Source organism: Nyctereutes procyonoides, unplaced genomic scaffold, assembly GCF_905146905.1.
Source record: "Nyctereutes procyonoides isolate TBG_1078 unplaced genomic scaffold, NYPRO_anot_genome, whole genome shotgun sequence".
In the NCBI taxonomy this organism is placed as follows: domain Eukaryota; kingdom Metazoa; phylum Chordata; class Mammalia; order Carnivora; family Canidae; genus Nyctereutes; species Nyctereutes procyonoides.
This window is the reverse complement of record NW_026575043.1, coordinates 34,823,660-34,846,366: the sequence shown is the minus strand read 5'-3', so window position 1 is coordinate 34,846,366 and position 22,707 is coordinate 34,823,660. Positions and strand designations below refer to the sequence as shown.

The 22,707-nt window shown below is 43.0% G+C and overlaps 1 protein-coding gene across 3 annotated transcripts in view; it reads right to left on the bottom strand.

Annotated features, from left to right (window-relative positions):
- The window catches only part of LOC129508045 (protein HIRA), an 89,350-nt gene that overhangs the window by 34,019 nt on the left and 32,624 nt on the right, over window positions 1-22,707 (bottom strand). For all 3 annotated transcript variants that reach the window (XM_055322935.1, XM_055322937.1, XM_055322936.1), the window contains 8 exons: window positions 21,707-21,874; window positions 19,236-19,349; window positions 17,377-17,447; window positions 16,421-16,526; window positions 14,503-14,718; window positions 13,443-13,528; window positions 8,835-9,032; window positions 7,566-7,727 (listed from right to left, as the gene is read on the bottom strand). In XM_055322935.1, coding sequence (XP_055178910.1) covers window positions 7,566-7,727; window positions 8,835-9,032; window positions 13,443-13,528; window positions 14,503-14,718; window positions 16,421-16,526; window positions 17,377-17,447; window positions 19,236-19,349; window positions 21,707-21,874 — 1,121 coding nt within the window. The remainder of the gene's footprint in view (window positions 1-7,565; window positions 7,728-8,834; window positions 9,033-13,442; window positions 13,529-14,502; window positions 14,719-16,420; window positions 16,527-17,376; window positions 17,448-19,235; window positions 19,350-21,706; window positions 21,875-22,707) is intronic.

The following is a 22,707-nucleotide window of genomic DNA, read 5'->3' as shown; positions in this document are numbered from 1 at the left end:
ATATTGATCTTGTATCTTGCAATCTTGAAGTCATTTAGTCTAGAAATTCTAGTACAATGTTGAACAGAAGTGGCAAGAGCTGACATCCTGTCTTGTTCCTGTTCATTTTCCTTAGGGGGAAAGCATCTGGTGTTTTACCATTAAGTATGATTTTAATTATGTGGGTTTTTCAAAGATGTCCTTTTATCATGTTGATGGAGTTCCATTTATTCCTAGTTTGTTATTTGTTTAGGTCATGAATGAGTGCTAGATTCAATTATATGGTGTCTGTTTTTGCTCTATTGATATACTATATTATTGTATCAGCTGATTTTCATATGTTGAACCAACCTTGTATTCCTGGGATAAATCCCACTTGGTCATGTATGATTTTTTTTTTTTTTTTTTTAAATTTTTTTTTTTTTTAATTTATTTATGATAGTCACACAGAATGAGAGAGAGAGGCAGAGACACAGGCAGAGGGAGAAGCAGGCTCCATGCACCGGGAGCCCGACGTGGGATTCGATCCCGGGTCTCCAGGATCGTGCCCCGGGCCAAAGGCAGGCGCTAAACCGCTGCGCCACCCAGGGATCCCTGGTCATGTATGATTAAAAAAAATATATGTTGTTTTATTTTTGAGGATTTGTGTGTCCTTATGCATAAGAAATATTGTAGTTTTCTCCATCTTTGCTTTTGGTATCCTCATGATACTGGCCTCACAGAATGAGTTGGGAAATGTTCTCTTCTATTTTTTTCAAAGATTTTATTTTTATATAATCTATGCACCCAATGTGGTGCTTGAACCTACAACCCTGACATTAAGATTTGCACACTCCGGGGCAGCCCTGGTGGCCCAGCGGTTTAGCACCGCCTTCGGCCTGGGGTGTAATCCTAGAGACCTGGAATCGAGTCCCATATCAGGCTCCCTGTGTGGAGCCTGCTTCTCCCTCTGCCTGTGTCTCTGCCTCTCTCTCTGTCATGAATAAATAAATAAAATCTTAAAAAAAAAAAAAAGAGTTGCACACTCCATTGACTGAGCCAGCTGAGTTCCCCTCTCCTACTTTTTAAGAGTTTATGAAGAATTGGCATTAATTTTTTTGATTGGTAGAATAAATTAGTAAAGCCACCTGGGCCTGGGCTTTTCTTTGTAGGCTATTGTTTGATTACTTATTCAAATTTTTCACTTGTTACAGGTCTATTCAGATTGTCTATTTCTTTTGTCAGCTTTGGTAGTTCATATCTTTCTAGAAATTGCTCCCATTTTATTTAAATTATCTGACTTATTGGTATGCTATTAAATGTAATACTTTCATCTTTTTTATTTTTGCAAAGTCAGTAGTAACATTCTTATTTCTGATTGTCTTTATTTATATTGCAATTACAACTGAATACAACTTCATGTTGTTGTTTTTTTCAAATAACATGCCATGTGAACTATTTTTCCATAGTACTTCAGTTGTCATAGATATTAATTAGGGGCTACGAAATCAATAGCTTATTTCCTCGACACACTTCTTTTTTGAGGCAGTTGGCCAAATGCTATTATAATTATAATGCTGCAATAGATATCTCTGGACATGACAAAATCCCTGGGTCAGACACCATCACTGGACACCTTTCCTCAAGGAATTCATGGTAAATTACATTCCAGCCTATAGCCTCAGAGCCCTCATACCTACTTGCATTCTCTTTGCTAACCAGAAAGTGTGAAAATGGACTCTAGGACTGTTAGCCCCTCCTCTGGGCAATGTCTTCTGCTGTTCTTCCTCTTGGTAGCACCAGGTCATATAAAGGTAGTCAGGCACACCAGTGTGTACAAATCTTGAACTCTTTCCATCTGTACCCATGTACAGAACTGAGAAAACCAATAAATTCCTAGTTCTGTTCCATGAAACCAAAGAGCCTGCTTCTTATTCTTCTGATGCCCTACAGCAGGGCAAAACATTCACCTCTGGGGGTGTAGTTTCATGTTCTAGAAGCCCTAAGTTAGTGCTTCCCAAAATCCTTTCTAAAACTTTTGATTTGTAATTATAGTTTTATAAAATATAATAAGAATGTCAAACTGTTGTATAAGCTTCTAAATTATTTGATCACTTTCTGAGCTCAATACCAATACATGAGCCCCACTTGCTTAGCTCTATCCTAGCTCAAGCTACACCACTCCCTAGGGGTAGGACTTCTTTGAGAGCCCTCGGTAGTCTTCCCACCTCCTACCTCTGCCCGACCATCCCATTCAGGGCCCCTAGGCTAGGGACCCACTGAAATTGCACTTCCCAGCCTGTGTGGGCCTGTACCAGAGGTTGCCCAGTACCTTAGGAGCACAGTCAATGGACCTATAGCAGCTGTTCCCTAGATCCAGATATCTGCTGAGGAAGAGCACAGCTGGCCAGAGCTGCCCCACTTACCCCACTTACAAATGGGCTTCATCCTAGGTTCTGCCTGCACAGGCCACGTTGGAAACCGCCTCTGTGCCTTTCACTAACACGTAGCCTTAAGGCAGGATGGAGAGGAGGACCCACAGGTTCAACTAGGACTGCTACCCTGTACCTGGGAGGCTAGCATTAGGCCCCCAGACTCATTCAACACTTTTGGCAAAGAAGTACCAGTAAGGTTACAGAGACCAAATTGCCAAACCACCATGAGGTATAGTGAAGGAGTAACAGAGGAACTGATATGTACTGCTCACTGTGAGACCCGGATCAAGATATGGCTTTAGAGGCACTCCCTTCCTTTTCAGTCTTCAAGATCTATCTCCTAGGAATTAGGTACTCCTCAGAGAGCTATTTTACCTGGGGGAAGATGGGCTGACAAAGACGGTGTCTTGCTTAAGATTACCCACCAGAAAGGGGGTAGTTAAGACTTAACATCAGAGTATGTGGCTCTGAGTGCTGCTCCTAACTATGTATGACACTGTGCTCCCAAAGGAAGACCTCCACTGATGGGTGATTTAAAGGATTCCTCTTGGCTTTTACTGAGAATCAATACAAGAAACGGCCGTATCAAGAAAACTGTATTTTCTGTTAAACTTTTATTAAAGAGGGATCCCTGGGTGGCGCAGCGGTTTGGCGCCTGCCTTTGGCCCAGGGCGCGATCCTGGAGACCCTGGATCGAATCCCACGTCAGGCTCCCGGTGCATGGAGCCTGCTTCTCCCTCTGCCTGTGTCTCTGCCTCTCTCTCTCTCTCTCTCTCTCTCTCTCTCTGTGACTATCATAAATAAATAAAAAAATTAAAAAAAAAACTTTTATTAAAGATACTGTGCTTTATTTTATTCTATCTTTCTTATATGAGGATCCAACCATAACTTCTTAGAATTTAGCACCAGGCTCTTGGGAGCCTCACCAGGTGTTCTTACTGCCTTAAAGGCAGGAAACTCAGCCCGAAGTGAATGCTCACTCACTGCCATTTTCAAGTGAATAACAAACTTGATGCTACCTTGATTCTATAGTTGTTCCTGGAGTTGTACATATGGCTGACAGGTCTTGTGAGACCCTCAGTGACACAGCTGTTGAGGGACCAATCATGGTGGCATGAGGGCCCAGATCATGCTATCAAGACTGTTTTTCAGCAGTCTAATTCAAGGGGTATGCCATGTGCTCCTCCAATCAGGGTTTGTATTCCCCAAGACAGAAAATAGTACAGCAAAGGTCACAGAAACCTATTAAGACAAATGTGGAATGCCTTTCCCAACTAAAAGACAGTTTCTGTCTATGGTGCTTAGTTTCTCTAAGGTGGGGATTTAGGTTTCTTTATTCTGTTCAGAACTCACTCCATTTCCAAACTGAGTTTTCAACGTTTGAATTAAGCCTGAAAACATTAGCCTCTCCCTCTTGACAATTACCCTATAGCATGCCCTCTTTGAGGGAACTCTTGCTAAGTGCACTGTCCTTTCTATCTGCCCTCATCTCTAGTCTCTCCTCAAGTTCTACTTCCTCGCCTCTGCATCAGCCAGTTCCTCAGATGTAATGCTCTATTTAGCTGGGTCTTATCTGCTGTTGCTATGGCTCTTTGTGGCTTTTCTTTTTTTTTTTTTAAGATTTTATTTATTTATTCATAGAGACAGAGAGAGAGAGAGAGAGAGAGAGGCAGAGACACAGGCAGAGGGAGAAGCAGGCATCACACAGAGAGTCCGACGTGGGACTTCATCCAGGGTCTCCAGGATCACACCCGGGGCCGCAGATGGCGCTAAACCGCTGCGCCACCGGGGCTGCCCCTCTTTGTGGCTTTTCAATTGCAATTTTTAAATTTCTCTTTTCTAAAAGTAATTTTTGAGGGGCACCTGGGTAGCTCAGTCGGTTTGTGTCTGACTCTCAATTTCAGCTCAGGTCACGATCTCAGGGTTGTGAGACTGAGCCCTGTGACACTTAAGATTCTCCCTCTCCCTCTGCCCCTCCCTGCTCCATCTAAATAAAGAAAAGTAATTTTTGGTTTATTTCCATATCTATCTGATCTTTTTTGATGGTTCATTATTCCTTTTGAGCCATAATTCACATACTACAAAATTCATCATTTCAAAGTAAAAAATTCAGTTTTTGATATATTTGTACAGTTAAACAACTACCACCATCTAACAGCAGAGCATTTTGATAATCCCAAAAAGAAATTCTGTATCCACTAAGAATCATCCCAACCTACCCTTCCCTCATCCCTGGCAACCACTAACCTACTTTCTGTCTCTGTAGATTTGTCTATTTGTCTATATTGGACATTTCATAGCAATGGAATCAAACAACATGTGGTCCTTTGTGACTGGCTTTCATTTAGCATAATGTTTTCAAAGTTTTTTTTTTTTCCAAAGTTTGTATGTGTGGCAGCATGTGTAAGTCCTCTAATCCTTTTTATTGCTAAATATATTGAATGGGTATACCACATTTTGTTTATCCATTCATCAGTTGATAGACATTTGAATTGTTTCTACTTTGTGGTTATTATGAGTAATACTGATATGAACATTTGTGTATAAATTTTTACATGAATATGCTTTCAGTTCTCTTGGGTATATATATAGGTATGAAATCGCTGGGTCATATGGTAACTCTATGTTTAACCATTTCAGAAACTGTCAGATTGTGTTGAACCATTTTAGAATTCCATCAGCAACTTATGAGGGTTCTGATTTCTTCCCACCCTCGTCAACACTTATTATCTGATTTTTTGATTATAGCTATCCTAGCGGGTATAAAGTAGTATCTCACTGTAGTTTCCAATTTGTATTCCCTGATGACTAATGACTTTATGTGCTTATTGGTCATTTGTAATTTTTGGAAATATTTCTATTCAAACCTTTTGTTCATTTTTAAATTGGGTTTTATTGTTGAGTTGTAAGTTCTTTATACATTTTGGATCCTAGAATCAGATGTAAGTTACAAATATTTTCTTCCATTCTGTAGGCTGTCTTTTCATTCTGTTGATAGAGCTTTCTTTAAAGCACAAAAGTTTTAAATTTTGATGAAGTCCAATCTATTTTTTCTTTAGTTGCTTGTGTTCTGGGTATTATATCTAAGAAATGGTCTCCTAATTCAAGGTAATATAGCTCTACATCTATTTTCTTCTAAGAGCTTTAAATTTTTAGCTCTTACATTTAGTTCTTTGACCCACTTTGAGTTAATTTTTGTATATAAGATGGTATATTAATCTTTTGCCTCACATTTTGTTTTATCTTTCATGTCTCTGTGATTAAGCATATTTATCTTATAGTCTTTATCTGACAATTCTCTATGATAATTTCTATGATCAAATTTATAAAAAGTTCTAAAGCTATTCATTATGTCTTTGTAATGCATTGTTTCTTTATGTGTTTTGCTACTCTTGATTTTGAGTCCCTTTTTGGCAGTACTTCATCAGTGGGAATGCTGTATATTCTGGGGTCAGGGAAATGTCGCTGGCAGAGGGGGATTTGCATGGGTTTTGCCAAGGGCCTCTGGGTGTTAATTAGGTCCAAATTTCCTTTTTGTGTTCATTTCTTTGCTTGATTTCCAGATGACCTGGGTAGTGTTAACCACCCCCAACTCACAGGAGGGAAGGTATATGGCTATACAGTCTATTTTCCTAACCCTGAGGACTGGCTGAGACATTTCAACTTTTTGGTGTTGTTCTCATGCTGCCCTTCAGGTTTTTTGTCTTCTCCCTCACTGAAGTGTACTTTCTCAAGCAGTTTGACTTAATGCTAGTGTCTTAGTTCCAACCCTGTACATGGCTCAGGCTCAACATCCTCTCTTGAATCCGTATGGCCATCAAAACTTAAAGTCACCATGTCAGTAATCCCCAGCCCAACATCCACAGCATGGTCCTACCCTGGGTTTGGCTCCTGCGGACCCCCTTACTTTCTCATGAACTGGTTACATGTTTTAGGGATATGTATTGTAGTTCATCTACCATTTCAAAGTACTGAGCAGCAGGAAGATTTTCAGATCCTCCATACTGCTAGACAGAGGAAATGTTAGATCACGGAGATCACATGGACCACCTGTATATGAAACAGGTACAATCACACTACAGAGTAGAATATGAGGTTCTACATCAAGATCATAGATGCAGCAGCTGACTTGGAGAGTCCTCCCATGCTGGTTTCCAAAGGCTATTCTCCAAGGAGAACAAATCCTGATCAGATAAGCAATTTTGAGATCATGAGTCAAGTCCTGGGGACAGTGTACTACAGTTTTACTCTAAGACATCATCTACTGCAAGGTCAGGTCTCACCACAAATGCTCCCTTCATTGAGCATCTGCTGGTTGTGTGGCTACTCCAACAGTCTGTGACCAATGTCCTTGCATTTGGCTGATAGTAGCAAAGGCTAGGTACATCCACTCAGGGCTGCTGAGCCCCTATCACCTCAAGGTGGAGTGCAACCCCAAAAGGACATAATTACTTAAGCCCATGGCCCCTCTGTAGGAGGGGCCCAGTCTACCTCTAACTTCCCCACCTCTAACTGGGCTATGCAGTGAGCTACCTCTATGTTGTGGTAGGTTTGTGGGGGTGGGGACACACTCCCCAGAAATCAGAAAAGTTCTGTGCCAACATACACACCTGCCCTGGCCACACTCCTGCAATTCTAAGAAACAGACTACCTCCTATGTAGCTTGGCTGTTGTGTGCTAAGGGAGGTGCAGAGAATGGGTGAGTAGCATAGAGCCTGCAAGAACTCATAAGTCTATCTAATTTCATAAAGACCTCTCCTCTATCACTTTTTTATCTCAGCTCCCAAACAAACACCTGGTCAGTTCTGAGCAAGCCATTACTTCCATGGTGCAACAGTGTCAGAGCCAACCTCCTGTTCCTCTTCTGGGCAAACTCTGGGCTCTGTTCAAATGATGACCTTATTCTCAGCATAGTCTCTGCACTGATAAGACCTGGTGTTGTTGCCTTCATTGTCCTTTATGCCTGTTCTGTGGCTCCCATGGCTCCTTCCAACCACCTTCCCCCTTGAAGAAGCTGCTTTCTCTTACGACTCGGGGGCTCCTGAGTATAGAGGAATGAGAGTCTGCTCTTGCATGGGAAGGCAGGCTGCTTGGTGGGAAAGCAGACACTGCACTGCTGGCTAAGACTATACCCTCCCTGGTCTCTTGGGGCCCCACACAGCCACCACCTACCTTTCCATGGCTGTTGGAGTCACACTGGTCAAGGCAGGAGCACCTGGCGTGGCTTTGGACCGCTCAGTGAATCGGGAGTCAAATGCTTTCATGGGTTCAATCTTGGACGGGGTTGTTAACACGGAGGGTGATGATGCAGCAGGAGTAGAGGTAGCATTCACACTGGGGGTGGGGGGTAAGAATGTGGGAGAGCACATCAAGCACAATCCATCAAGCATTTGGGAGTCCTAGATTTGTGTTACTTGGAGCCAGTTAAAAGGGCACAAACAAACTTATGTAAACACAATTTCAAGATGTAATTAATAGTCCTATTTCTTTAATAATGTGTTAAAATCTGGAAGTCTGGCTAACTAAGGAGATCATAAGCAAATGCATTCATGTTTGTGCCCCACTGTATTGTTCTGAGAGCTTCTGAGAGTAGCATGAGGCCTAGAAAGTAGCTCTCACCATCCTTTTATCCCACAATACAGTCGTATTTTCACAATCTGAATACAGCGTCTCTACCCCAAACCACTCCAAACCACCAGCTTTTCCTGCTTCCACAAATGGTCTAACAAGAAGATGCACCCGGAGTCTTGAAGCCACTGTCTATTCCTGGCCTTCATCCTTGCCCATACACACTGTGGTCTGAGTGGCCCCTCTCATCTTACTTGGACAATTATGCATTCTTCATATTCTCCTCCAAGCGCACACCTCACAGCCCTTATCTTCTCCATAGGAGAGGCCTAGGCATGAGCCTGCAAGCTTCACCCCATGCCCAAGCACATCACACATGCTGGGTCCCAAAGCCTCTGGCCCTCCTACTGACCACATCCACCTGCCTGGACCCCAGACTAGATACCTGGCAGGCATCTGGGAGCCCCTTCCTCCTCTCCCAGGACCTGCAGGGCCAACTGTTAAAACGTCTCTCAGATCTAGAGTTGTCTGACCTTCCCCAGATACCCTTCCTGAGATGACTGGTATGGCAACACTCCTGACTATGCAGTGAAGAGGGCCTAAGCCACTTCCAGTGTAAAACTGCTGAAAGGTAGGGCTGACCCTGAGGCAGGCCATATGTCCCTAGCCAGTTCCCACCCTTAGGAGCACATCTTGGGACTGCATCTTGTATCAGAGACTCACCTGAACAAGAACTCCCTCCCAACCTGGCCCTCATAACAAAAATTAAGCATCTTTCTTTTTTTATTGAAGGAGCCATGAAGTGTCAGTGCAACTGTGTCCATATCTGAACTTTCCCCAGGGATAGGAGCAAGCCTTGGCATGCCCACTCACCTGTCCTTACTGACAGTATCACCAGCCGGCCTGGCGCCAGTTGTTGCCACAGGCTCTGAGGAGGGCTTCGAGGCGCCAAAGGAGTTGGGGGTACTGGAGTCCAGTGGCAGTAGCTGTGGATTGCTATGAGAGGAGAGCATGGTGCCCGCCAGGGAGCCCGAGAGTGGGATGCTGTTAAAGAATGCCGTGGAGAAGTCCCTGTTGTCAAGAACAAAAATCAGCCTGGGAAATCAGATACCACATCAAGTACTTTCTATGTTTGAAGTAATTTTTTTCTGGGTCCAAAAGTGAAGTATTTTTGTGGAAGAAAATGTGCAAAGTTAAGAAAAGTAAAAAGAAAACTAAAATCATGTCATATACTACGTGTAATTGAATCTAAGATGAGCTGGTACTTTGTGTACCACTAAGAAAGAAAAAGTTACTACCAAATGTAATTATTAAATATACACTAATCTAAGAGATGTTAAAATGTGCAAACATGTGTCTCAGGATTCATGAAATGCAGCCTATAGGGCAAAACTCCCTTTCATTATGGGCTGCATGGATATACCACAATTTACCTAACCAGCCTCCACTGAGGAATGCCAGGGCTGTCTCCCAGCTTTTTCTTTAGTAGACACTGCTGTATTAGGAAGCAAGATACTGCAGTGTTAAGGCTAAGAGCTCTGGGCCAACCCAGCCAGGTTTCACTCCTATGCCATACACAAGCTCTGTGACCTTAAGCACTTTTACCACTCTGAGCTTCAGGCTCCTATCTGCAAAACAGAAAGTGACAGGACCCTCCTTGTGAGGTCGGGACTAATGTGGTTAGCATAGCACACACTTAGAATACATAGTAGCTGCTCAAAAATGCTCCCCTATTATAATCATCATTGTACCAGTTGTTTCACATATTACATGGGATATACATTCCTAGAAGTGGAATTGCAGCAGCAGATGGAATGTTCATTAAAGAGTTTTGATAAATAGTTCTTAGTATATAAATACCAAGTTTTGATAAAAAGTGCCTTCCTTGGAGGTTTAAATTCCAGCTCTGTATGAGAGTGCTTATTTCCCCAAATCCTCAACAGTCTTACCAAATTTCTTGATACTTGACAATCTGATGAAAAACAGTTATCTTACTATAGTTTTAATTTTCAATTATTTTGACGTGAGATTGAAATTTTTTCATATAGAAGCATTTGATTTCCTTTTTTGGTGAACTGTTTATATCCTCTGTATATTGTTCTATTTGGTTACTAGTCTTTATTATTGATTGTGAGACTTACTTATTAAAAAATTCCTTCTATGAGCAGGAAGTATTTTCCCTAGAATTTTGTTAAAAAGACTTTATTTTTAAGTAATCTCTACAACCATTGTAGAGCTTGAGTTTACAACCCCGAGATTAAGAGCTGTGTGATCTTCTAACTGAAGCAGCCAAGAGCCTACCGTATGCTGTGTTTTGACTTATCGTGCATTTTCCTTGCCCTCAAAATGTTATTTTTTTTCAAAATGTTATTTTTATGTGGTCCAAGTTTTGTGCCATTTTAAAAAATGACTTTTTTTAATCATAAAAATATTTTTAGGGAATCTTCTAAAATTTTAAACAATGTAAAAGCTGAACATTAAGAAAAAAAAAAATCTCTGACCTGTTCAGAATTTATCTAATTTTAAGCTGTGAAGTAGGGAATCCAACTTTGTTTCTGGAGGGTAGGTAGTCCTGATTCTCATTTATTTGATTAACTAATGTTTCATTACTGATGCAAGATGCTGTTTTTAAAATTCCCTTAAATATTTGGGTTTACTTTTGGGTTTTCCATTGCATTCCACTGCTCTATTCATGTGTCAGTACCCATCTTATTCTAGTTTACAAGTTTTAATTTCTGGTGGAGCTAGTCTTCCCTGATTTTCTTTTTTCAGAAATACTTCAGCTATTCTTACTTATTTTTCCCTTTAATTTAGAATCATCTAATTCTGAAAATACCGTCGGTTATTTGTATGGGCTCATATTGAAAGAGATCTATCATTTTATGATGTTGAGTCATCCCAGGGAATAAATGGTATTCATTTCTAGTTATTTCTTTGAATTTTCTTTTAGTTCTCTCAGTAGGGTTTAAATTTTTTCTTCATAAAGATCTACATTTCTTTGTTACATTCTAGGTATTGCATCCGTGAAAACGATTTCTTCCTTTTTATCTTCTAAAGGTAGTTGCAGCTTATGTACATTTTATTGCCTTCTTGTCTATGGCAGTTTTCCCAGTTGATTCTCTTATAGATCATACCATCTTTAAATAATGATATGTTTTACCAAATCCTGTCCAATTTATTCTCTCTCTTGACTAACTATATGAGCCCAAACCTCCAGACCAATGTTAAAGTATGGTCAACAAGAGTGGACACTTGTTTGATTTTTCAATTACTTTAAGATAGGTTTTATCAAGTTAAGAAGTATCCATCTATTTGTATTTAACTAAATTTTAAATCAGAACAATGTTTAGTAAAATGTCTCAGGCATTTGCAGAGATGATCAAATATTTCTTTTGATTTTTTGACATGCAGAAGCAAACTAAGTTTCCCAAAATTCCGACCACCCTGCTTCCCTGAAATAAGCCTTACTTGGTCATCTTTTTTAGCAATGTAACACGCTATAAGTTTGTTACTATTTTATTTAGCATTTTTGCATTTACATTCAGCAATGCGATTGATCAGGAATTTATTATGTTCTATATCTTCGTCATGTTTTTGATATAAATATTATGTTCAAGAAAAGTTTTGCAAGTTTTCCTCCTTTTTCTATTAATTGCAGTATTTTCAATAGTATTAGAATGACCCATTCCTCTAATCATTAGAATGAAAACTTTATTAGAATTTCTCTGTAACACCTTCTTAGTCTGGTGGCTTTTGGTAGGTTAGCTCTGTGACATCATCCTCTATTTTCTTCTATAATAATTCAGTTGTATAGATTTTCTTCAGTTTTGATCATTTTATTTTCCTCAAAATCATCTACCTTCAAATTTATTTGTACAGAATTCAGCAAAAAAAAAGTCTTTCAAACTTTCGATTTATTCTTTATCTGTGATTATTTAAATTTAAAAAATTTGTGGCTTTTTGTTTTCTTGCTTGATTAGCTAAGCTAATCTTGATCTATTCTGTTGCTACTTGCTTTAACATGGGAATCAAGAGGGCAAAAAAGCCTTTAAGACCAAAAGAATCAAGTTCTGGTGCCAGAAATATGTGCCCTGTGGCAGAAAGCTGGTTTAAGTCCAGGTAGAAAGCCACCTACCACCTCTGTCTCATCAAGTAAGGCCTGAAAGGATCCATAGAAGAAAAGCACCACCATCACCGCCACCTCCATGACCCTCACTCCCACAAGCCCTTCAGTGTTCAAAGCACAGACATACCGGTCTCATTTGGTCCTAATATAAACTAAGCATGTGGCATTACCCACTGATAGGTTAACAATGGGAAAAAGGCTTGATCAAAAGGAAAACCACTCTCCAGGAGGAGTCAGGAGACCCGGTTCTGGCTCCATCTGATCAGGTCTCTGCATACCCTAACATGAGAGGTCAGATCAGCATTTCATGTGACTGAAGGTCTCTTCAGACTTCAAGGAAGATTCAGAACTGCTCACGGATGAAAAACTGCAAAGTGCAGGAGGCCACCATGTGTGGTGCCTTATGCAGATCGGTTGAATGAGTATAAAACCAGAATGAATCACCTTGATAGTGGGGGTCTATTTCTTTCATGCAGGGCCTTATCATCCTTTGAATCAACATTGTTTTGGGGAGAAGGATCAATATAAAAGCAAGTCTGACTACAAATGCTGAGACAACATCAAATGGTGACTGATTCCACTTCCCCCTTCTTTGCTTCCTCAAGAAAATGTGCCTTAGAGCCTTATTCTCTGTCCAGCAATTCCACCTCTGGGAAGTATCCTGAGGTAACAGTCATGAGCGTGCTCAAAAATTCATTAACAATCACAAAACACCGGACACAAACTTTTAAGTCCACAGTTAAGGGGCTGGTCAAGTAAATCATGGTGCATTCACAGCCTGGGAACCTGGACAATCAGCAAGCCAATGCTTCAGAGGACTATTTATTAAAAAGGATGCAAGGTCAGGATACAGGAACAAGTGGGGAAAAAAGACCAGAGATACAGATGCCAAAACATTAACAGTAATTATATCTCAGAGACTGGATTACGGGTAATGTTTATGTCCTTTTTTGGGTTTTTAGTATTCAACAGTGTGTATATAGAAGGGAAAAATGACACAGAAAAAAAATCAGTCCGACTTCTCTCCCTGGTGTCTTCAATGCCCCACCAACAATGAAGCACAGCTGGCCATGTAGACACACTGGCCCTGTGAAGGCGCCCTCGCCCTCCGGCCTGTCACGGGTTCCTCCCTGCCCACCTTCTGCATGAGTCAAATGCACATAAGGCTCTGTAGGAAGCACAGGGCTTTGAGGCTGGTGGGAAGCTGGGCTCACCTCTCCCATTTCCAGATTCTATGGGTCAGATTGGCCCAAGAGCCTGTGAAGACTCTGATTATGAAAGTGCTAACTGGTGAAAGGAGAGAGGAAGACCTCCCCAGGTTAAGGCCACAGAAAGCTCGGTGAGTGAACAAGTACCCGGTGTCCAGCTGTGCTATGCAGAGAGGTGTGATTCTTCTGCGACCATCTGCTGTCCGAGTTTCAACTTGTTTCTTCAAAAGATTCTGGTAAAGTAGAGTGACATATATGAATAGAAGTTTCTGCCAAAATACCTCTACATATAAAAAAAATAAGGCTTCTAAAGGAAATGATTTTTAACTTCCCTTTCTATGGCCTTTCAAGTCCAACTAAACTAAGCCACTGAATCAAAGAACAAGAATTTTTGTCAGGGTGTGTGTTTGAATTTCTGCACCATAAAGCAGTAAGGGCAGAAAGTTCCCAGTTGAACTAGCTGCAGCACCTTGCTCTCCATCACCAGCACTGCAGGCCCGGCTAGGTTTCCTGGGCAGTGAGCACGTGCCAGTCTGGCCACTCCTGCCCAGCAGCCATGGGGCTCACTGAGGGAACAAATGAATGAAACCTGCACCTGCAAGCCACTCCTGTCTCTAAGCTGTGATATGCAAACCTTTCATCAGAGTCATTTCTTCCACTGAAGACTCATAAAAAACCAAAGGTTCCCAGTCACACATTGTGTCTCAATCACTTGGGGAGGTTTGTCACCCTGTACAAGCTCCTGGAAATGGTTTAAGCTCCCCAGGTGATCCCAACATTTCCTGCTCCGTTCCTGCTCCAACTCCACTCCCACCCAGTGAGACATGGGCTTCCAGAGGAAGAAGTGAGGAGCCCACAGACATCTCCTAAGGACAGAACCTGAAACCTACTGTTCTCAGTATCTAGAATTTCCTAGAAAGGCGAGAAGTGAGGTTTGGAAGTTCCCACAAGAGATGACTTCCTCTAAAGTTTCTTGGGACAAAGAGGCCTTTGGACAAAGTGCCTTAGGCCCCATTAGTACCTCATGCAGCTGATGGCAATAGGAGCAAGTAGCCCCAAGCTGGCTTACCCTTGGGTTCTGTTCTAGGTACTGCATACACTTACCTCCCTACCACTCGTATCTGTGCTCTGTTCAGACTGCACACTTCCCTTGCCCTGTCCCTGGGTGTGTACTCAAGTCCTCAGTGCTATGGGGCTGAGCCCTCACCTTCCTAATGTCTTCCAGACTTTCCCCATTGACGACGCCAGCAACTGAAGCAGCAGAGCTCGTCTCTCTAGATGAGGCACTCTTCTGGTCCAGCTGCTGTTGTTGCTGCCTGCGTTGGTATTTGAGCATTTCTGGGTTCTCAATGACAGCTGTGGATAGCTGGGCTTCAGTCATGATGGCCAAGCTCTTGCCATACGTGGACTGGTGAATGCGGCTCTAGAGGAAGCAGAGAGAAGTGCAACCGACCAGTTGTGAGCAGCAAAGTGGTAGACCCCATGTGGGCAGGGACAGTGTCCCCAGCACATCAGTGACTGATGTGATTTATACAAGGATGTGCTAATGACCAACATGGAGGCCAATAGGACATATGCCTCATGGCAGAGGATACTAGGCATGGGGAGGTGATGCCCTGGGATCCATTTCTGCAGGGCCTGGTGTACTGTTATGTGGCCAGGAACTTCCTTCTCTTGCTACCTGTCCCTTCTCCCTTCACTCTCTCCCCTGGACTCTGGAGGCAGAATTAAGTTTGGCAGATGTTTACCTGTTTCTTAAACATGGGGTCCCTGCCTGCCATTTGAGAAATGATAAGCTACATAGTGTTATTTTGTAGGGTGCCCATCTCCTTCCAACCAACCAGGACTCTCCAAGTGGGAAGGGAGTACACAGCGATCCCAGGTTACCTAATGACAGTAACGGGGTAGAAAGAAGACTTGAAAGAAAGAAGACTTGAGGCCACTGAAACACTCATCCCTTCACTGACAACTGACTTTTGGGGGAGCCAGGCTATTCTAGGTGCTGCTACAATGCAGAACTCTACCCCTAAAGGGTTTATATCATAGTGGGAGGTCCACACAGTAGCTTATGAGGGGTTCTCCCAGCAATTGCACCTTGAAGGGGAGAGATGCCCACCTGGTCTGGGCTTTCATTAGGCTCCTTTCAGACAAACAAATACATTCTGCTAAGTGTTGTCAAAGGCCCCTTTGTAGAAACGTCTGCTTTCTAAGTCTACGGTCCATAAAGCATGGCCTTTCCCAAAATCCTTGAAAAGCACATGGGCCACCCTGTCCTGGGCAAAGCACAGAGGGGAGGAGGCCTATGGGCATGGCTCATGGTTCTATTCTCATATCTAAGGGTCATATATGGTCTCTGCAAAGGGCCACACTATTTCCTGAGGCTTAGTTACTTCACTGATAAAATGAAGGAGCCCTGCCTTAAAAGGTTTTGTATAATTCATATGAAATAAAACATGCAAAATGCATGGCCCGGAGTCTGGTATGCAATAAATGCTAAGAAATAACCAATATTACTGTTATAGTTGCTGCTTCATGGCATCTATGTCCTTACAAGACAATGAAGAAAATGATGTGAGCAGGGACCCTTGAGATCATTCCCACTATCTCCCAGGGTAAAAACCTCCCAGGGTGTGGCTAATTTTAAGCTCAAGAAAAGATGTCCAAAGTTGTTTTATTCTTAGTTCCAGAATGGATTTCTGACACAAATAAGAGTCTCATCTTTAATCTATCTTGTAAAGAAGGTAAGCATTACCATCTATAAAAGATACCCAATAATACCTTAAGAAACAATGTCCCCATGTATATCCTAAGAGGAGGGTCTAATCAAAGGGGCCTCTCAGAGCTATGGCGGCTATTTCTTTTTTTTTTTTTTTTTAAAGATTTTATTTATTCATTAGAGACACAGAGAGAAAGAGAGGATCAGAGACACAGGCAGAGGGAGAAGCAGGCTCCATGCACCGGGAGCCCGACGTGGGATTCGATCCCGGGTCTCCAGGATCGCGCCCCGGACCAAAGGCAGGCGCCAAACCGCTGCGCCACCCAGGGATCCCTATGGCGGCTATTTCTGTGGCTTGAGAGCAAGTGCAGCATTCAGGCCACTAGCTGGAGGTATACTGTTCTTTTACCTTCTCCTCCTCACTCAAGGGGTCTCCAAGCTCATCCTGGGAGAAATCTAGAAACGCCACAGAGCCATCCATGGAGCACACCAAGATGCCCAGCCCGTTCAGAGTCCTGAAAGAGAGGACCATTAGAGCCTGGGGAGCAAGTGCCTACGGGGCTTACCCATAACTCCAAGGATGGACTGGGGGATAGCATGCAGGACTCTAACAGATGCTGGAAACTCTTCATTCCCTTCTGTGGAATTCATTGGTAGGGTGGGGGTAGGGGAGACAATCATACCTAGAAGGTTCTGGTGCCCTAAGCATATGTACAAAGTATATCTTATGTATTTTGTAAGAATTTCTTTTTAATTTTTTTTTAAGATTTTATTTATTCATGAGAGAGAGAGAGAGAGAGAGAGAGAGGCAGAGGCACAGGCAGAGGGAGAAGCAGGCTCCACACAGGAAGCCTGATGTGGGACTCAATCCTGGGTCTCCAGCATCACACCCTGGGCCGAAGGTGGTGCTAAACCGCTGAGCCACCTGGGCTGCCCTCATTTTTGTTTTATTTTTGAAAACATTTTTAAAAAAAACATGAAGTGTACATCTAAAGGAGGTCATTGAGAAGCAGAAAATGTGTCTCCACACTTCTAATCTGGTTCATGCAACAACAAAGTGAAGTAAAACCAGAATCACAACACTCTCCTTTTCCCAAATATGTTTGCCTGAGGAGGTATTTTCCAGGGCCTAATGCCAACAAAGCAAGGAACATAGCAGCAGACATGCTCCCAATGGCAGGCCCAAGCTGCCCTTTTCTGAATCATGTGCAGACCCAGCAGGGGTCTGCTCTAGTTGCCACCCCCCAAAATTGGGGGATGGGGGAGTCCCTGGCTGCCTGACCCTAATCACATCCAGAGGCCTTATGTTCCAACATGTGGCTTCTCTTTTCCTAGCCCGTGCATTGTAAGAAGAATCCATCTTACCAGGAAATATCCATGATGGATTTGTCGAATAGCTCATGGATGACAACCAAAGGCCGTTTCAGACACGTGAGCTGGAAGGAAAGAAGCAGCAAAGGCTAATGAAATGAATGAAACTGCTTTCTGTCCACTTAACTGAGTTACCACCAACAGTACTTAAAGCCTTGGTCTGAGTTTTTGTTGACATATTTGACTCTATTCAAATAGCAACCAGCAAGATCCCAAACTTTGGGAACCAAAACCTGCCAAAATATGCATTTTCAGTATGGCCCCTGTCTGGCAGGGGAGATGGCCATACACATAGACAACCAAGAATGGTGGTTCTAGAAAGGCCATGACCTGAGCAGAGGTCTACAAGCAGGGACAGGATGCCAAGGCCTAGGCAGAAGATGAGGCAGCAAAGTAGCACCCAGGTGTTGCATGCAGCAACACCAAAAGCAGTTTAAGTTGCTCCAAATCTAGACCCAAAGTTAACTACTATTAATACCTGAGTAATTTTTTTTGGGTCTATCCTGAACAAATATTTTATTCTTTGGCACGATTGTGCTTGCTTTTTCATTTGATACATAATAAGAATGTTATTAAATATATTGTAAAAACCTCTCTTTAATGACTGCATGACACCATGTGTATACTTGTATCTAGTCACTTAAAGGTTGGACTGTATGCCATCTCTACATTCCCACAGCTCACATGCTAGAGTATGACCACCTTGCTTACAGGTCCAGGGGCCACAGCGGAGTGGGCTGGGAGGGAACACCTTCTGCATGGCTCCCAACAGGTGCTGTTTCTGGGGGGAAGAGCTGCTGCAGCTACCCTAGTCCTGAGGATAGGGAATCTGAGCTACCTGGATTTCATAAGAAGAATCTTGCTCCTCCTCCAATTCTACTTCCAGAAAAAAATAGCCCCATCTCTCCTCCCAGAAAATATGCCTGCAGACCACTCAAAAATCTGGAACCTGTGTGAACCCCTGACCTCAGCATTATAAGAAAATGAGCACGTGATCAGTGATGTTTGGTCAAAGAACCACAAAATGGAGTCTTAGGCCAAAAGGAGCTTAGGAAGAACATGCCTAGAATTGCCTATAATGGCAGAACCTGGGTTCAGGTTCTGAAATGTCACATGAATAAGGGCCTGAAAAAAAAATCACAGTGTACACAACAATTAATTTCTCCAACAAACAACTATAATAAATGCGGCCAGAAGATAACCTCCAAGTCTAAAACTATAAGTCCATTCTGTTTATGCGGCAATAATTAGTTTGGAACAAACTATTGATTACTAAACATAACAATAAACATGAATCTCAACAATATTATGCTAAGTGAAAGCAATGCAAGATGCAAAGAAATACTGCACAACTCATCAATATGACAGACATCACTGGAGTAGCTGCATTGGCCAAGGGGGATTGGGAAATGGCGCCTTGACTGGGCAGGGATGAGGGGTTCCTTATCATATAACATGTATGATAATACACTATAGTGTATACTTTAGGTGAATACGTTTGCTGTACATTATATATAGATAACAAAGGTTTTCTAAAAGGAAGCAAACATGACATGGCAACTGAGGATATTCCCTGAGTCTGGACACAAGAGCTGCTCTGACTGGGTCCCAGGGTAGCCTCTCCTAGCTAAGTACATGCCTAGTCTTGAGTCCTTCCTCCTTCCAGGGGTAACGAGAGGGCCTAACCCCAGGTGTGGGGCAGAAGCACACACTGAGCACCACCAAAAGTGAGGGGGAGGTCGCTCTTCTTTCAGGCCTCTGGGCTCTACCTCCTTCACCAGCTCCTTTCCTTCTCCCTAAAGGAGCCACAAAAGCTCTTGGTGGGGAGTTGGGCAGGGGGAGTTGGGGCTCACCCAGACAGAGAGAGAACGGTCCTTGCTGCCAACAGCACAGCAGCAATATGGGCAGCTGGGCTTTGCAGAACTTCCATTCTTCTGCTTTTTTTTGAAGATTTTTGGGTTGAATTTCTAAAGCCAAACAACAAATGTTAAAATAATTAATCAAGCATCAAACATATACCCCATGCCAAGTATCAGAAATCTACCACAATACCAGCCTGTCTACGGGAAACCCACACTGACATTCTCCCAGCCCCAAGCACTCAGCATGCTTTACTTCATCTTCATAACTACCCGGGAGCATTTTGCTGAGGTTGAAATGGAGTTTCAGGGAGGCTAGGAAATGTGGGCCAAGTCACCCGATGAGTAAGTAAGTGGTCAAATAAGGATTTGAAGCTGGCTCTACCAACTCTCCATTTCTGGGCCTGCAGCCAGGCTGACAGCATATGGAAGCTACTGAAACTGGCTCTCTGAATTCCCCTTGGCCTGGGCAAAGGCAATTCCAGGACCTGGCTTAAGGGACAAAGTCTTGACGGAGGGCAACGGGATTATCAGATATCTATTCCATTAATCCCTTCCTTCACTGTAGTTGTTGCTCAGAGTCAAAACTGTCTAGCAGATCCTGATCAACCCCGAATAATCTCACTTGGCCAGGGACAGTGGCTAAGTCATGCTAAAATGTGCACTGGGGACCATCCTCACGATGTAATCTGGGTGCTGCTTTTGTCAAGGTTGGAAGCGCACAATGAGTTCCTGCCACATTCCTGGATTGAAAGGGGTGGGAACTCTAGATTCAGAGCGGAATCCCCTAGCCAGGACAACTGAGGAGGAAGGGTGGCTCCCTGGAGACTGGTATCAGCTGGCCTGGCCCACAGGGCTTCTAATCCCAGAGGGCAGGCAGGAATGGCCAGTGGTACACAGAGACCAGACAACATGGCACCTGGAGGTGTACACCCTGGGCTTGAATCTTCAGCTACCCTGAGTTGGCTGAGGGGCCTCAGTACCGCAGTCTCAGAGAGCCACTCATCCAGTGCCTATGAGGACCACCTGACAGTCATGTGGAACCACTATGCTAATCTGAAGTGGTGATTTTCTAACATTTTCCTAACAAGGACCTGGTTTCAAAGTCCTACATGGGCTCCAATACAAAAAAAAATTAGAGCAGCAATATTTTATTTGTACAAAACATATATATATATATATATATATATATATATATATATATATTAAATCACAGCATATAATATTTATTATCACCATTTTAAAGATTTATTTTAGAGAGAGAGAGAGAGGGAGAGAAAGAACATGCAAGCCAACATGTAGGGGGAAGGGCAGAGGGAGAGGAAGATAGAGAAATTCCAGTAGACTCCCTGCTGAACGTGGTGTCTGATGCTGGGCTCAATCCCATGACCCATGAGACCATGACCTGAGCTGAAATCACGAGTCAGGTGCTTCACCAATTGAGCTACCCAGGCACCCCTATAATATTTATTGTTAATTTAAACGACGGGAAGGATGAATCCATTTTAAGGAACACAAAAAACTGAGATCAGGAACCCAGATGATCTTTTTTTTTTTTTTAAAAAAGATTTTATTTATTCGCAAGAGACACAGAGAAAGAGGCAGAGACATAGACAGAGGGAGAAGCAGGCTCCCTGCAAGGAGCCTGATTCAGAACTCGAATCCAGGACCCCAGGATTATAACCTGAGCCAAAGGCAAACGCTCAACCATTGAGCCACCCAGGTGCCCCTTATCTTTCATTTTTATCAACCTTGGCCCACCAACCTATTTATTTTGGTTTGGTTGCCCAGTGCTGAGAAAATCCTCGTTAATGGTAGCCCGTATCTTCTGATACCCTTCACCCTCCATGTCAAGAATGGGCAGGGCAGCTCAGACTCAGGTGATCCACAGTATAGCCTCACAGCTATGACTAACTCTGTTGGGGTTTAGACACACACACTGTACCTGTGTTCCTTAGAGTCTGGCACTCGTTAGGACCACCATGCTTTTTTTTTTTTTTTTAAAGATTTTACTTACTTATTCCTGAGAGACACACAGAGAGAGGCAGAGACATAGGCTGAGGGAGAAACAGGCTCCTCACAGCCCAATGTGGGACTTAATCCCAGGACCCCAGGATCATGACCTGAGCCAAAGGCAGACGCTCAACCACTGAGCTACCCAGATCACTATGCTTAAGCACCCATGACCTGACCCAAATGTATAAAAAGGCTAGTGTGGAGCTATAATATTTCTAAAGATTGATATTTGTAATACTCATTAAAACATGTATGTATTCTGTTTTGTAAAATCTGTTTAAAAATTATGAAACATAAATATGAAAAAAAAATATGAAACATAAGTAAAATGAAGCATGCAAGCCATAAGAATGTGACATGTGCTGACTCTCAGAGCCCACCACCTCAGTCCCACATGTGATCCAGCCTTGGGACCAGGCCCTACTCAGGTGGAGGCTAAGCATACTCACCACAACAGTCACAGCTTTCCGGTGCCCGACAAAGTCCATGTTGGTCTTCCAGCCCTCCCGTTCAATGATCTGGGCAGTGGGGCCAGAGTTGTTCATGGCGTGGGCAGATACCAGGTAGTGCCCATCCGGTGACCAGCTGAGCCGTAACACATGGGTCGTCCCTCCACACTGAAAGAAACATCTGTACTTGGAGGCAGCTCAAGACCAACTGTGTGACCAAAACTCTGTCCTTAAGAATAAAGTGGACTTCTAATTTAGAAATATATGGTGATGGAGCATGTACACAAGCTTCTGGCTATGCTGACAGCTGTTAACATTCCAATCTCTCCAGATGATCTAATAAAAAAGGCTGTGTCAGATGAGACTGGGAGCTGCAGTATCCTATATTCCTCTATGGATGCTGAGCACAACAGAATGGCATAGACCTGAGGGGACCAGTAGGATAGCCACCTCTTTTATTTTTTTTTTTTTTTTTTTTAAATTTTTATTTATTTATGATAGTCACAGAGAGAGAGAGAGGCAGAGACACAGGCAGAGGGAGAAGCAGGCTCCATGCACCGGAAGCCCGACGTGGGATTCGATCCCGGGTCTCCAGGATCGCGCCCTGGGCCAAGGGCAGGCGCCAAACCACTGCGCCACCCAGGGATCCCTAGCCACCTCTTTTAACTGTCAATTCTGTTTGGGCCAAATCTATCTGGCCACTGACCTTTCTTTTGCCTAGCACATTAACTCTATCACATTAGGTCTGTAGAACATTGACTTCAGTGGAGAAAGAGCTCTGTGGACCTCTAGGAGCCTGTCTCTGTAATGTAGCCAGTGGCCATGAGCCACTATGTACTTTCTCTAGCCTGCCTCAACTGAAGTGGTGGTACTAGCAAAGGAGAAGAGCTTCGTAAAGTCCATATAAATCATAATATGCGTAGGCAGAAAGGGACTGCTCCCCTGACCTGGACTAGGGCTGAAGCAAGGCATCCCTCCACATTATTATTCCTGCCAAATGA